This window comes from Perognathus longimembris, chromosome 1, assembly GCF_023159225.1.
Source record: "Perognathus longimembris pacificus isolate PPM17 chromosome 1, ASM2315922v1, whole genome shotgun sequence".
NCBI classification, from domain to species: Eukaryota; Metazoa; Chordata; class Mammalia; order Rodentia; family Heteromyidae; genus Perognathus; species Perognathus longimembris.
In genome coordinates this window covers 67,568,417-67,584,769 of record NC_063161.1, presented here as the reverse complement: position 1 = coordinate 67,584,769, position 16,353 = coordinate 67,568,417, and the positions used below count along the sequence as shown (strand labels likewise).

Here is a 16,353-nt window from a genome sequence, read left to right as displayed (position 1 = left end):
CATTATTTGTTCAAGTTCTGACCATTTCCCTGCGAATACCAATATTTCACCATTTCTAATTGCTATGTAGTATTCCATTGTGTATAGGTACCATATTTTCGGATCCATTCATCTGTGGAGGGGCATCTCGGTTGTTTCCATATTTTGGCTATTGTGAATTGTGCTGCGATAAACATGGAAGTGAAAATGTCTTTTTGATATCTTGGGACTTGCTGTTTAGGATAGATGCCTAGGAGTGGTATGGCTGGGTCATAGGGTAGGTCTATATTGAGCTTTTTGAGAAACCTCCATACTGTTCTCCAAAGTGGTTGTACTAATTTGCACTCCCACCAACAATGGAGAAGGTTTGTCTTTCCCCGCACCCCCTCCAGCATTTGTTGTTGCCTGAGTTCAGACTATAGGCCATTCTAACTGGAGTGAGGTGGTATCTCAGGGTTGTTTTTATTTGCATTTCCTTTACGGCCAGGGATGTTGAACATTTCCTCATATGTTTCTTTGCCATTTTTATCTGTTCTCTTGTGAAGTCTCTCTTTAGCTCCTTTGCCCATTTCCTAATTGGTTTATTGGGCTTGGAGGGGCTTAGTTTTTTGAGTTCTCTGTAGATGACAGATATCAGGCCTTTGTCTGTTGCTGTGCTGGTAAAGATCCTTTCCCATATGGTTGTCTGTCTTTCTATTTTGGTGGCTATGTCCTTAGCTGTGCAGAAACTTTTTATTTTGTAGTAGTCCCATTTGTTGAGTCTCTCCCCTGTTGTGCCCCTGGGACTATAATCAGGAAGTTCCTTACTGTGCCTATAAGTTCTAGCGTCTTTCCTACTCTGTCCTTCAATAGTTTCAAGGATTCAGGTCTGATGTTGAGGTCCTAGATCCATTTTGAGTTGCTCTTGGTGCATGGTGATAGGCTAGGGTCCACTTTGAGTTTTCTGCATATGGCTGCTCAGTTTTCCCAGCACCAGTACTTGAAGAGGCTATGTTTTTTCCATTGTATGTCTTTAGCTCCTTTGTCAAATATCAGCTGACTGTAAGAGTGCGGTTTTATTTCTGGATCTTCAATTCTAATCCATTGGTCTTCAGGTCTGTTTTTATACCAATACCAGGCTGTTTTTGTTAGGATGGCTCTATAGTAGAGCTTGAAGTCTGGTATTGTGATACCTCCTGCACTGCTTTTTTTGCCTAGAATTGCTTTGGTTATTTTAGGTCTTTTGCTGTTCCATATGAATTTATGGGTTGCTTTCTCTATTTCAGTGAAGAATGTAGCTGGGATTTTGATAGGGATTGCATTGAATTTGTATAACAATTTGGGTAATATGGTCATTTTCACTATATTGATTCTGCCTACCCATGAGCATTGGAGGTCTTTCCATCTCCTTGTGTCTTCTTTGATTTCCCTTATTAGATTTTTATACTTCTTATTAAATAGGTCCGTCACGTCCTTGGTTAGGTTGATCCCTAGGTACTTTATTCTTTTTTTGGCTACTGTAAATGGAATTGTTTCCATAATTTCCTTTTCTGCTTGTATATTGCTGGTATACAGAAACGCTGCTGACTTTTGTGGATTGATTTTGTATCCTGCTACTTTGCCAAAATGGTTTATTAAGTGTAGGAGTTTGGGGACTGAGTTTTTTGGGTCCTTCAGATATAAGATCATGTCATCTGCAAATAGGGATAGCTTGATTTCTTCCTTGCCGATGTGGATCCCTTTGATGTCCTCCTCTTGTCTTATTGCTATGGCTAGGGATTCCAGCACTATATTGAAAAGAAATGGAGAGAGTGGGCAGCCTTGTCTTGTTCCTGAGTTTAGGGGGAATGACTTTCTCCCCATTTAATATGATATTAGCAGTTGGTCTATTGTATATGGCTTTTATTGTTTTGAGGAATGTTCCATCTATTCCTGTTCTCCCCAGAGCTTTTAGTAAGTATGGATGTTGTATTTTGTCAAAGGCTTTTTGGGCATCGACTGAGATAACAATGTGATTCTTGATTTTAGTTCTGTTGATGTGGTGAATTACATTGATTGATTTACGGATGTTGAACCATCCTTGTGACTGTGGGATGAAGCCTAATTGGTCATGATGTATAATTTTCTTGATCAGTTTCTGGATCCTGTTAGCTAATATTTTATTGAGGAGTTTTGCGTCTGTGTTCATTAGTGATATTGGTCTATAGTTCTCTTTTTTTTTTGTTGGGTCTTTGCCTGGTTTGGGGATGAGTATAATATTAGCTTCATAGAATGAGTTTGGGATTTCTCCCTCTGTTTCTATTTCACGGAAGAGTTTGAGGAGTATTGGTATTAGCTCCTCACAAAAGGTTTTATAGAATTCATTAGTGAATCCATCTGGGCCTGGGCTTTTCGTTGTTGGGAGGCTCTTGATTACCCCCTGTATCTCGCTGTAAGTTATTGGTTTATTTAGTTGATTTATTTCTTCTTGGTTCAGTTTGGGCAGTTTATACTTCTCTAAGAATTGATCCATTTCTGTAAAATTATTTTTAGTGAGTAGAGGTTCTGGATATAGTTCCTTATGATTGTTTGAATATCGTGTGTATTTGTTGTAATTTTTCCAGTGGAGTCCCTGATTTTATGTATATGAGTCTCTTCTCTTCTTTTTTTTTGTAAGTCTTGCAAGGGGTCTGTTGATATTATTCATTTTCTCAAAGAACCAGCTTTTAGTTTTATTTACTTGTTGGATGGTCTTTCTATTTTCAATCAGATTTATCTCTTCTTTATTCTTTGTGATCTCTCTCCTCCTAGTCATTTTAGATTCGATCATTTCTTGTTTCTCCAGTTGTTTTAGTTTCATTGTGAGGTTATTCACCTGCTCCGTTTCCATTCTTTTAATGTGAGTGCTGAGGGCAATGATTTTGCCCCTCAGTACTGCTTTAGCTGTGTCCCATAGGTTTCTTTGTGATGCATTTTAATTGTCATTGTGGCTTATGAATTCATTAATTTCATCCTAATTTGGTCTGTGGCCCAAGTGTTAGATAACAGTGAGGGGTTTAGCCTCCAAGGATGTGTATAGCCTCTGTGGTAACCGTTGTTACTGAGGGTTACCTTTATTCCACTGTGGTCAGATATAATACATGAGATGACGTCAATACTTTTGTATTTGCTGAGGTTCTTTGTGTGGGCTATGACATGGTCTATTTTGGAGTGTGATCCATGGGCTGCTGAGAAGAAGGTGTATTGGGTCTCTGTAGGATGGAAGATTCTGTATAGATCTGTAATATCCATTTGGGATATGGTGTTACTTAGGTCCTCAGCTCCCTTGCTAATCCTCTGGGTGTTGGATCTGTCTCTTGGAGAGAGTGGGGTATTAAAGTCACCCACTATGATTGTGTTTGGGTCTATCTTGTTCTGTAGTTCTGTGAGAATTTGCTTGACATATGTCGGGCCTCTTTTGTTCGGTGAGTATACATTTATCACCATGATGTCTTGATTCCAGATTTTTCCTTGTATTAAAATGTAGTATCCTTTGTCTTTTTGAGTTGATTTTAATGAGAAGTCCAGCTTGTCTGAGATCAGGATGGCTACTCCTGCCATTTTGGTAGGTGCGTTTGCTTGGAAGATCTTGCTCCATCCTTTCATTCAAAGCCTGTTTTTATCCCTTGCTGTAAGATGTGTCTCTTGTAGACAACAGATGGCAACTTTTTGTTTGCAGATCCGCTCTGCCAGTCTGCTCCTCTTTATCTGAGAGTTTATAGCATTTATATTCAGAGATCAAGGATAAAAGTGGTTTTTCCCCTTCCATTTTCCTGTCAGGCTGTTTTTCCTCTCTTTTTTTTTTCTTGTCTTTAGTGAGCTGCTCTTTCTGTTGGGCTCTGGCTATTGTAGTTTCTTTCTGTTTCTGTGTGTCCTGTACGATTTCTGTTGGGTGGGGTTACCCTCTTAGAATTCGCTGTATGGCTGGTTTTTTATTTACATACTCCTTTAGATCCTCTTTGCTATGGAAAGATCTGGTTTTCCCCTCAAATGTGAACTCCAACTTCGCTGGATATTTTAATCTAGGTTGGCAGTTGTTGGCCTGTAGGACTTGGATGGTGTTCTTCCACTCACTTCGTGCGTGGTAGGTTTGTCTGGAGAAATCTGCTGTTATTCGAATCCTTTTCCCATTGTAATACATCTCTTTCTTCCCTTTGGCTGCATTCAAAATTTGCTCTTTATTCTTGAGATCTGAAGTCTTGATTATTATGTGCCTGGGCAAGGATTTTCTAGGGTCTGGTCTTCCAGGTGTCCTATAGGCTTTGCTTACCTGGGTGAGGTCCCTTGTGAGATTGGGGAAGTTTTCTGCAATCACTTTATTGAAAATATGTTGAAGCCCTCTGCTCTGGTATTTGGCTCCTTCTATTCCAGTTATGCACAGATTATATCTCTTGTCTTTGTCCACTAGCTCCTGGATTAGTCTGCCCTGGAGCTTTACCGTTTCTTGGAGTGTGGTTATTTTCTGGTCCTTATCGGCTGCATCATCGTCCGAGAGAGATTCTGGATTCAATATGGTCAATTCTTTGTGCTGTGGATTCAAGTGTGGAGTTTATGGAAGTCAGGGAGTTATTTATGGTTGCCAGATCACCTCTGATCATGGAAATTTCTTCCTTTAAAGAATTGTATTTTAAATCTATTTTTTCATGCATTTCGCTTCTCAGGATGTTAAGGTCTTCTTTAACGGAGGTTTGCACTGTATCCATTTTTGCTTCTATTTCTTTCTTGACTTCCTAAAGGTCCTTCGAGACTTCCATTCTAAACTCCTGGAATTGTTTTCTGAATTCATTCCTGAGGCTTTTCATCATTTCTGCTCTCATAGCCTCAGTTGTTTTTTTTTTTCTACATCTCCTCTCCAGTCGTAGTGCTTTTTGGAGCTGGCGAGTTGGTTTGCCCTTTCATGAAATTTGTAATATTTCTTTGTGATTTGCACATCTGGAGATCTGTAGGTGGCTTCCTTGGGTTGGCTTTGTGCTGGTTCCCGCTGGTCTGTCAGTGGGAGACTTGTTTGTGCCCTGGCTCTGGGTTTGAGTTTGGCTGTTGAACCTTACTGCCCAATGGGTAAGCATGACCATCTTGGTTGTTGCCATTGTGGTCACCCTCCTTGCACTTGGGGGTGGGTAGGTTCTGTGTCTTTCTCTGCAGGATAGTGTCCTGCCACTGTGTTGTGCTGACCCTAGCGTGCCCCTGGTGGGGATTTGCGTGTCGTTGATTCAGCGTGGTGTGGAGGCTTTTCTCTTCTTTTGTTCTTTTTTCCTTTTGTTCTCTTTTCCTTTTTCCACTCAGTACCTTGGTCAGAGAAGCTCACCTCTCAGATTGAGATTTGCCACTGAGAGGCTGCTCGCCCCCCTGTGTTGAGGGGCGGCCCGCCCACCTGTGCGGAATGCGCCTATCAGAGCGGGTGCTGTCACTGGGGGGCTCTGCCCACCTCTGCTGGGTGCGTCTATCAGTGGGCACTGCCACTGGGGGGCCCTGCCCACCTTTGCGGAGTGCACCTATTAGAGCGGGTGCTGCCGCTGGGGGGCCCTGCCCACCTGTGCAGAGTGCGCCTATCAGAGCAGGCGCTGCCGCTGGGGGGCCCTGCCCACCTGTGTGGAGTGCGCCTATCAGAGTGGGTGTTTCTGCTGAGGGGGCAGCTTGCCCGCTTGTGCGCTCCCGCGGGGGTTTGGGCAGAGATCCTCCTGCTGGAGGGCTAGCACGCTGGCCCATGCTCGACCTCCAGGGGGCGCGTGCATGTGCACTCTAGTGCTTCCTTGGGGACGTGCTGCACCGAGTTGTTAGAGGGTGCTTGTGCCCTCTCGCGAGTTTGCTGTGGGGGGCAGTATGCGTGGGCCCCAGCAGGATCAAGTGTCCGGGCGCGGGTTGGTGCCCACAGACTCTGCGCCTCTGCTGTGAGGGGGGGGAGCGCGTGTGTTCGGACCCAGGTGTCCCTGCTGTGCTGGTATTGCACACCATCGAACCTGTGAGTATTGTTCAAAAAGTCCATGAGGACTAGGCGCCTCAGGTGGGGCTTCCAATGCCTACCAGTCTCCGGGCCCCTGCTGGGGAGGGGGCGGGGCTGGTGCAGCCAGGTTCAGGCTCCTCTGCTGGGGCTTTGGGGGTGGGGATGTCCGACTAGGGTGTTTCCCAGTCCCCTTGTTGGGCGCTGCTCTGTCTCTGCTAGTTCCCGTGTCTTCCCAGAGGCTGTAGGGTCCTAGGGCTGCCAGATATACGGCTCCTTTGTTCCCTCAGGGTAGGGAGGCAAGGGAGGGAGCTCTAGCTTCTTTGTAGGTTTGGGGACTCTGCTAGAGCTGGTCTCCCGTTGGGGGGGTTAATGGGGAACTTACTGGTCCTGGATTGTGTGTGTGTGTCCCGCGCTGCTGTGGGCTTTTTGGGACTGTGGTGCTGGGGTGTGGCGATTGGTCGTTTGGTGGTGGTGGTCCCGGCTCTCCCCGTCTGCACCGCGGGTTCCCCTGCTGCTTACATCTGATCCCGGCCGTTCGGTCCCACACCTCCGGTCTCAGTCAGTCTGTGCTCTGTCTGGGGTCTGTGGAGCTCCTGCTGTCTGGACTCTGCGCTCCTGGCGTGACTTTTCGGCTGTTGGTTTGCCGGCGCCAGGTCCCCTTTCCCAGCCTGGCCCTGTTCGGGCCAGGGTCAGCGGGTGGGGGCGGGGGTACCCTGGAGATTTTCTGGCTCCATGCAGGCTAAAGGCTCTTCTTTTTTTTGTTCTTTTTTGTTTCCTGTGTTTCTCTGTTGCTTCTGGTTGTTGGGTTTGCTGGATTTTTGATAGGGTATTGGGTACTGGAGTTCCCAGCTCACTATTCAGTTGGAGCAAGTTGGGATGCCTCCCTATTGTGACGGCGCCATCTTCCCTCCCCCTTTCTTCTTGGTAGAATACTGGACACCTGTTCTTTCTTTGAAAACACAATTTGGGGCAGAAATACTTTCATTGCTTAATGTAATTATATTATTTTTACACAAACACACACACATCACCTTGATAGATCATGCCTGTAATCCTAGCTACTCAAGAGGCTGATATCTGAAAATTATGATTTGAAGCCACTCTGGGCAGGAAAGTCCATAACACTCTTATTTCTGATTAACCACTAAGAAGCTGGAAGTGGAGCTGTGGCTCACGTGGTAGGGCATTAGCCTCAAGCATAAAAGCTAAGGAAGAACACGAGACCCTGAGTTCAAGCCCCAGTACTAATGAGAAAGGTGGTGGAGGGAAGGAACGAGGGAAGAGAGGGAGGGAAGGAGGGAATGGCAAAAGGAAGAAGGCAGGAAGGAAATGCTTAAAAGCAACCAGCCTAATACATTTTTTTCTTTTCTTTTTGTTTTGTTGGAGGACTTGAACTTTGATCCTAGGCACTGTCCCTGAGCAACTTTGCTAGAGGCTAGTGCCCTACTACTTTGAGCCACAGTGCCACTTCTGGTTTTCTGGGGTTAATTGGCAATAAGAGTCTTACAGACTTTCCTGCCCAGACTGGCTTCAAATCATGATCCTCAGATCTCAGCCTCCTGAGTAGCTAGGATTATGGGTGTGAGCCACTGGTAACTAGACTTTCATGTGGCTGGCTTCAAATGCCAATCCTCCAGTCCCAGTTTCCCAAGTAGCTAGCATTCCACGCATAGGCCACCAGCACCCAGCTGTCACTCTTTAAATATATAGTGTCCATACTGGGACTTGAATTCAGGGCTTCATGCTTTTGTTTAGTTGTTTGTTGGGTTGTTGTTGTTTTTTTAACTTAAAGCTGGTGCTCTACATTTGAGCCACACATCCACTTCTGGATTTTTTGTTGGTTAACTGGAACTAAATCTCCAGATTAGGCTTCCCTGACTGGATTCTCAGATCTCAGCCTCCTGAGAAGCTAGGATGACAGATGGGAGCCACCAGCACCTGGCTGGATTATCTCCTGTTACAGCATCCATCAATTTATCAATAACAATTTGTATAGAAAACTTCAAGACCTCAAAATAATAATATACTCATGTTTACAAACAAGGAAACTGCTACTATAGCAAATTAAAGTTCTTGAGAATTAAGGCAGAGCAAACTGGAACTTTGATATTTGGCACATCACCATGTCTTAGTTGCCATTCATTCGTTTCTTAGATTTTTTTTTAAATTTTTATTTACTTTTGCCAGTCCTGGAGCCTGGGCACTATCCTTGATCTTCTTCTTGCTCAATGCTAGTGCTCTACCACTCCAGCCACAGCACCACATCTGGCTTTTTCTTTGTATGTGGTGCTGAGGAATTGGACCCAGGGCTTCATGCTAGGCAAACACTCGACCACCAGGCCACATTCCCAGCCCCATCATTTCTTAGTTTTTATCAAATGTTTATCTCATATCATCCCTCAATGACATCCCCCCTCATGTTCCCACTCATATCCCCCTCACATCCCCCACTCAGGTCCCCCACATCCCCCCTCACGTTCCCCACTCATATCCCCCCTCACGTCCCCTGTCATATCCCCCACTCACGTCCCCCCACATCCCCCACTCACATCCTCCTCACATTCTCCATTCACGTCCCCCACTCTTATCCCCCCTCACATCCCCCCTCAGTTTCCCCTCACATCCCCTCATATTTCCCACTCATGTCCCCTCTCACATCCCCCACTCATATACCCCCTTATGTCCCCCTCACATCCCCCACTCATGTCCCCCACTCATGCCCCCCCTCACATCCCCCCGCACATTCCTCACTCACACCCACCACTCACATCTACCCACTCATCCCCCACTATATCTACCCATTCACATCCTCCCACTCGTGTCCATCCACTCATATCCACCCATTGGTGCAGTGGCCCAGTATCTGGAGGATCACCATTAAAGGCCAACCTGGGCAAAGCCCTGGAATCACAGCAGGTGGCATGCACCTCTTGTCCCGCTCCAGTGGAAGGGTGCATATCTGGGAAGAGAACAGTCTAGGCTGTCCTGGGCAAGAATATCTTAAAAATAATCTGCATATAAAGGCCCTCAGGTGTGGCTCAACTGGTAGAGCAATCAGCCTAGAGAGTACAAATCCCTGAGTTCAAATTCTAGTAGTTCCCCTCCCCCAATAAAGTACAGTGAAGAATAAGTAAATAGCTGTAGTACCATTGTCACTTCAGTCCTTTGAATGAAGTTAGACAGAAGCTGTGTTGATGGATGTGATTGTGTACTGTATGACTGACTCAGCAGCTGCTTTCGGATGTGATAACTGTTAGTCTGTGGATGGTTTGTTGCTCCACATCTGGCACAGTTTTATAGCTTCACTGATTTCTATACACTTGGAAGAAGCAGCAAGGAATACTGGGAAACAAAGGCATGTTGGCTATACTGCTAAGACATGTTTTTGTGTGTTGATTTTTCTTGATAGAAACATGAGCTCAGCAGGTGCTGATGGGAGGAAGGTGATGAGGAGATGTGACGGACTCATTGACTCTTTGGTACACTACATCCGAGGGACCATCGCTGATTACCAGCCAGATGACAAGGTGACTTGAACTATCTACATCAACCACTGAGCTGCTTCTAACATGCTGAGTATTCTTTTCTCTGTGCCAGTTCTGGGGCTTAAATTCGTGGCCTGGGCACCATCCCTGAGCTTTTGTGCTCAAGGCTAGCACTCTTCCACTTGAACCACTGCCCTGCTTCCTGCTTTTTGTTGGTTAATTAGACATAAGAGTCTTGTGGACTTTCATGCCTGGGTTGGCTACAAACTATAGTCCTCAGATCTCAGCCTGCTGAGTAGGAAGGAAGGATTGTAAGCGTAAGGCACTGGTGTTCAGCTTTTGCTTTTTTTTTTCCCCACCCCTTGTCAGTACTGGGGCTTGAACTCTGTGCCTCAAACTCTTTATTAGCTTTTTCACTAGATGCTGCTGCTTTATGACTGGACTCATACCTCTACACCCAGCTTTTTGCTGGTGACTTGGAAATAAGATCTCTCAGATTTATTTAAACAACCTGGTTTTAAACTGAGATCCTTATTTAATGAGGCTGGTTTTGAACTGTGATCCTCATATCTCAGCCTCTTGAGTAGCTAGGATTCTAAGCATAGGCATGGGATACTAGAACCCTACTACCCAGATTTTTTTAAAAAAAAATAGTGCTGGGGCTTAAACTCAAGGACTGGCCACTGTTCCTGAGCTTTTTTTGATTGCTCAGGGCTAACGCTCTACCACTTGAGCCACAGCTCCACTTCTGGAATTTTTGGCAGTTAATTTGAGATAAAATTCTCATAGACTTTCTCCTACCCAGGCTGGCTTCAAAGCACAATTCTCAGATTTCAGCCTCCTGAGTAGTTAGGATTACTGGCATAAGCCCCGCTGGTGCCCAGCTCTTAATTCTTAATTATCATCATGTACGGTTTAGTGGTCGAGTGATTGCCTAGCACTGCTAGCTAAATAAATAAATTTATGTAATTATTGCCATCTTAGAAGAAGGTAGAACTCTAAATGATTTTTGCCTGGCTGCCTTCCTTCATGTCCCATAGTCTCTGGATGGCAAGCCATGTACAGTCTACCTCTGAGAAGCCATTTGTTTCATCTGCTTTTGCTCAGCACTGGCATGGCTGCTTCTGTTAGGGCATCTTTCACAGAGGTTATTACAGGAGCCCCTACTTAATCCCTAAAAATCATATCACCTTCTATACTCCAGTGTAGCATGGCTGCTATGTTATGTGACTAAAATTTGAACTCAGGTTTGGAGTCATGGCTCAAGTGGTAGAGTGCCAGCAATGAGCAAAAGTATCAGATACTGAGTTTGAGTCGTAGTCTTGGAAAAACCACCTAAAATAGCTGGGTAGCTGTGGCTCACGCCGGTAATTCCAGCTACTCAGGAGGATGAATCTGAGGATTGTGGTTCAAAGCCAGGCCTAGCAGGAAAGCCTATAAGTCTTATCTCCAATTAACCACAAAAAGCCAGAATTTGAGCTATCGCTCAAGTGGTAGAAAAGTTCAAGTCTTGAGCACAAAAGCTCAGGAACAGCACCAGGCCCAGATTTCAAGCCCCAGGTCCAGCAAATGAATGAATGAACTAATGAATAAATAGATAAATAGACTTAAATATAAAAATAGAAGTTTAAACATACTTTTTACACAGTATAATCAAGGGATGTGATGTGCCTCAGTGGTAGAGTACTTGCCTAGCATGCTAAAGTCCTGGGTTCAAACCCCCAGTAATGTAAAAAAAAAAAAAAAAAAACCAAAAAAGTAAATTTAAAAGGCTTGCCATTATTTTAAGAAATTTAGCTTCTATAGCAACATGTGGGGATTGGGGATAGGGAATGAAGGGCAGTGGTGGTAAGGGAACACATGAAAGGAGGAAGAAAGAGTAAATGCATTGTACATCATGCAAAATGGAGCTATACAACTTGAGGATGGGACTGGGGAATGGGAGGTAAGGATGGAAGGGGTTGATCAAGATTCATAATTCGCTTTATGGAACTGTGACCTCTTTGTACACACACTTAATCATGATAATTGAAAAGAGAAGAGAAGCTGGGTACTCTTGGCTTATACCTGTAATCCTAGCTACTCAGAAGGCTAAAATCTGAAGATCAGAGTCCAAAGCCAATCTAGGCAGGAAAGTCTGTGAGACTCTTTTTTTTTTTTTTGGCCAGTCCTGGGCCTTGGACTCAGGGCCTGAGCACTGTCCCTGGCTTCTTCCCGCTCAAGGCTAGCACTCTGCCACTTGAGCCACAGCGCCGCTTCTGGCCGTTTTCTGTATATGTGGTGCTGGGGAATCGAACCTAGGGCCTCGTGTATCCGAGGCAGGCACTCTTGCCACTAGGCTATATCCCCAGCCCGTGAGACTCTTTTTTTAAAAAACAAAACAAAACAGCATTTATTTCTTTATTTTTTTTTTGACAGTCCTGGGGCTTGAACTCAGGGCTTGAGCACTGTCCCTGGCTTCATTTTGCTCAAGGCTAGCACTCTACCACTTGAGCCACAGAGCCACTTCTGGTTTTTTCTGTTTAAGTGGTGCTGAGGAATTGAACCCAGGGCTTAATGCATGCTAGGCAAGCACTCTACCGCTAGGCCACATTCCCAGCCCAGTCTGTGAGACTCTTATCTCCAATTAACTTTAAAAAATAAAAAAAAAGTCAGAAGTGGAGCTCTGGCTCAAGTGGTAGAGCACTAACCTTGAGCAAAACAAGCTCAGGAACAGCCACCAGACTCTGGGTGCTAGAACAAAGAAAGAGAGGGGTAAGAGTGGAGAGAGAAAGAGAGAGAGAGAGAGAGAGAGAGAGAGAGAGAGAGAGAGAGAGAGAGAGAGAGAGAGAGAGAGAGAGAGAGAGAAATTTAGCTTTTAGCCAGGTGCTGGTGGCTCACATTCATGATCCTAGCTACTCAAGCAGCTGAGGATGATGGTTCAAAGCCCAGCAGCCTGGGCAGGAAAGTCCATGGGACTTCCATCTCCAATTAACCAACAAAAGGCAGAAGTGGAGGTGTGGCTCAAATGGTAGAGTGCCACAGCCTTGATAGAAAAAAAAGCCAAGTGAGAGTAAGAGGCATTGAATTCAAGCGCTAATACTGGCACAAAATTAAAAAGGGAAAAAATATAAATAGAAAGAAATATAGTCCCTAGTTTTTAAAATTAATGCTTACAACCATTCATGATGTGCCCTTAGCGTTTCTAACTTCACTCACTAGTTCCTTGACTCTGGGCATCTCATAGTCCAAGCATGTCCAATTGGAAGAGGTGTCTGTTTCTGGGTGCTCAGTGTCCCATCCTGTTTTCTCAGGCCACAGAGAACTGCGTATGCATTCTCCACAACCTCTCCTACCAGCTGGAGGCAGAGCTACCAGAGAAGTATTCCCAGAGTATCATCATTCAGAACCGGAACATCCAGACCGACAACAACAAAAGTATTGGGTGTTTTGGCAACCGCAGCAGGAAAGTGAGAGAGGTATACTAGAAAGTCCTTTGCAAGGAGTTGGGGAGAGAGAGAGAGAGAGAGAGAGAGAGAGAGAGAGAGAGAGAGAGAGAGAGAGAGAGAGAGAGAGAGAGAGAGAGAGAGAGAGAGGGAGGGAGAATGTGTGTCTGTGTGCTTCCCAGTACTTAGTGTACAGCAGATGCTATTTTCAACTCCTGTTGCCCTTCCATCAATCCTATGAGATGATGTGTTTTGTTTACTGTGAGGAAACAGATATAGAAAGGCGAATGGCTTAAACTGGGCACCATGGCTCACACCTGTAATCCTAGCTACTCACTAGGCTTAAATCAGAGGACCTAAGGCAGAGGGAAGCTCATCAGTGGGGCCATGAGCTGAGTGCACCACGTCACTCCATCCTATGTCCCTTGGGAAGGACTGAGACTAGGGCCTAAGGCAGACCTAATGGGTCCCTCCCTGCCTTTCGGGGAGGTGAGTTAAAAAAAAAAATCTGAGGGGCTGGGGATATGGCCTAATGGCAAGAGTGCTTGCCTCGCATACATATACATGAAGCCCTGGGTTCTATTCCCCAGCACCAGATGTATAGAAAACAGCCAGAAGTGGCGCTGTGGCTCAAGTGGCAGAGTGCTAGCCTTGAGCAAAAAGCCAGGGACAGTGCTCAGTACCTGAGTACAAGGCCCAGGCCTGGCAAAAAAAAAAAAAAAAAAAATCTGAGGACCATGGTTCAAAACCAGCCTGGATAGAAAAAGCTTGTGAGATTCATCTCTAATTAACCAGCAAAATGCAAGTCATGGAGATGTGGCTCGGTTGGTAGAACACCGGCCTAAAGTGAAAAGCCAAGTGAGAGCACAAGGCCCTGAGTTGAAGCCCCAGTACCAGTACAGAAAAGGAAGAAAGGGAAGGAGGGGAAAGAAAAGGGGGAAGTGGAAGGGAAGGGGGAAAGTGAACATATTTTCCCAGACTAGTACATGCGGAATTGGAACTCGGTCCCATGCAGGGTGGCTCCAGGTGCGCTATCCTGGCCATGAGGCCACACTGTCGGGTACTCACTCCGCACAACACAGCTCGGGCTGCCATCATTACTGCACTACTGCAAGGCAGCCCTGAGGCTCACTTCCAGCCTTCTACAAAGCAACTTTAAACACAACCCATAATTCTATCCATACGGCATAAGAACTGAAAGGATGTGCACTGCCCATTTTTCTTAGTAGCAGGGTGTCTGTGAACTTGGAAGACCATGGATAAAGTTAGAACCCCGATGCTGTCCAGGACAACCTCTGAGCACCTGAGGGGACAGATGGGGGTGACGCATCCTATCCTCAGCTCAAAGCACCCTGAAAACTACTGTAGAAGGATGCACATGTGCTCAGTTCTCTGAATTTCCTTCTCAGTGTGAGATGTCGCTTGTCTGGAGATCCGGGCTGGGGGGATGCTAGGCAGAAAGATTTAACGTGGGCTAAAAGTTAAGGAATTGGAAATCTTATATATTTACCTTTTAAATTTCTATTTCAAGGACTTCTGACTATATGAATGAGCTTCCTAGACTATAGTTGGTGTGGATGCAGAAATGTAGCTACTACTTGACTGAATTAATTCTGAATTCCCTTGTGTATGATTAGCAATGCCAGGATGTGCCAATGCCTGAGGAAAAGAGCAACCCAAAGGGTGTGGAGTGGCTGTGGCACTCGATTGTCATTCGGATGTATCTGTCCCTCATCGCCAAGAGTGCCCGAAACTACACACAGGAAGCATCATTGGGAGCCCTCCAGAATCTCACCGCGGGAAGTGGCTCTGTGAGTAGCACAACGCTTGCCTACCTTTTAGAATAAGGACATTGTACCAGGTACCAATAGCTTACACCTGTAATCCTAGCTACTGGGGAGGCTGACATCTGAGGATCATGATGTGAAGCCAGCCCGGGCATGACAATCTGAAAGATTAACTACCAGAAAGCAGGAAGTGGAGCTGTGCCTCAGATGGTGGAGGAAGAGCATTAGACTTGAACAAGAAAATGCTCAGGGACCGTGTCCTAGCCCTGAATTCAAGTCCCAGGACCAGCACCAAAGGGGAAAAAGAAATAAGGACATTGTTTCAAGTACTGGTAGCTCATGCCTGTAATCCTAGCTACTCAGGAGGCTGAGAGCTGAGAATAACAGTTCAAATCCAGCCCAAGCAATCTGTGAGACTTATCTTTAGTTAACCAGCAAAAAGCCAGAAGTAGAAGTTTGGCTCAAGTGGTAGAGCACCACCTTGAGTGAAAAAGCCAAAGTACAGTGGCTAGGCCTTGAGTGAGTTCAAACCCCATTACTTGGGGAGGGGGAGGGAGAGTGTTCATGCATGCGCGTGCATGCAAACACACACACACAACCCAGAAGCCAAGGGAATTGGTTTGAATGGGAGGGGTTCAATGACAATTGGATTTCATGGACTGAGACAGTGAAGGAGAGGTTTGCTAATGAGAAATCAGAGTGGTTCCTAGTGAAAGAAGATTCAATGGTGGGCAGGCAGAAACAATAGATGGCTGCTGTAGTGCAGAGCTGGAAAGGACTTCTGTGATCCCCCTAGAAATTCAACCAGAGCATGGAGAGCTAAGTCTGTGTCTCATGATATACTTGGGAATTCTTTAGTAATTTGAACTTAAAACTCTTTGCTGTAGCCAACACCAGTGGCTCACACCTGTAATCCTAGCTACTCAAGAGGCTGAAATCGGAGGATCACTGTTCAAAGCCAGTCCAGGCAAGAATACCTGTTGAGACTCACCCTTAAAAGGCCAGAAGTGGAGCTGTGGCTCAAGTGGTAGAGTGCCAGCCTTGAGAGAAAAAGCTCAGGGACAGTGCCTACGGTGCCTAGGCCCTGAGTTCAAGCCCCAGGACTGACTGGCAAAAAAATAAATAAAAGAAAAAGGGGGCTGGGAATATAGCCTAGTAGCAAGAGTGTTTGCCTTGTATACATAAAGCCCTGGGTTCGATTCCTCAGCACCACATATATAGAAAAGGCCAGAAGTGGCGCTGTAGCTCAAGTGGCAGAGTGCTAGCCTTGAGCAAAAAGAAGCCAGGGACAGTGCTCAGACCCTGAGTTCAAGGCCCAGGACTGGCCAAGAAAGTAAATAAATAAATATTTGGGGAAAAAAAGAGTTCATTGTCTAACCAGTCCTCAACTATCTCTCACAGGAAAAAAGTAATGTTCATTTTTCACTTGAGAAACTATATTTACTTCTTTTTTTCTGTTTCTAGGGCTTGAACTCAGAGCCTGGGTGTTATCCTTGAGCCTCTTTGTACTCAAGGCTAGTGCTTTACCACTTTGAGCCACAGCACCACTTTCAGTTTTTTGGTGGTTAATTGGAGATAAGACTCTCATGGACTCCCCTGCCTGGGCTGGCTTTGAACTGCACTCCTCAGATCTCAGCCTCCTCAGTAGCTAGGATTACATGCGTGAGCCACCTGCACCCAGCTCATACATGCTTATAATATAAATGTATGTACACAGAATCTTGCTGTGTTTTAAATAA

At 45.4% G+C, this 16,353-nt stretch overlaps 1 protein-coding gene across 1 annotated transcript in view; it reads left to right on the top strand.

Annotated features, from left to right (window-relative positions):
* Pkp2 (plakophilin 2) overlaps nt 1-16,353 on the top strand; it is a 65,203-nt gene that overhangs the window by 45,504 nt on the left and 3,346 nt on the right. The window contains exons 7-9 of the mRNA XM_048367132.1: nt 9,327-9,444; nt 12,696-12,860; nt 14,465-14,638. Coding sequence (XP_048223089.1) covers nt 9,327-9,444; nt 12,696-12,860; nt 14,465-14,638 — 457 coding nt within the window. The remainder of the gene's footprint in view (nt 1-9,326; nt 9,445-12,695; nt 12,861-14,464; nt 14,639-16,353) is intronic.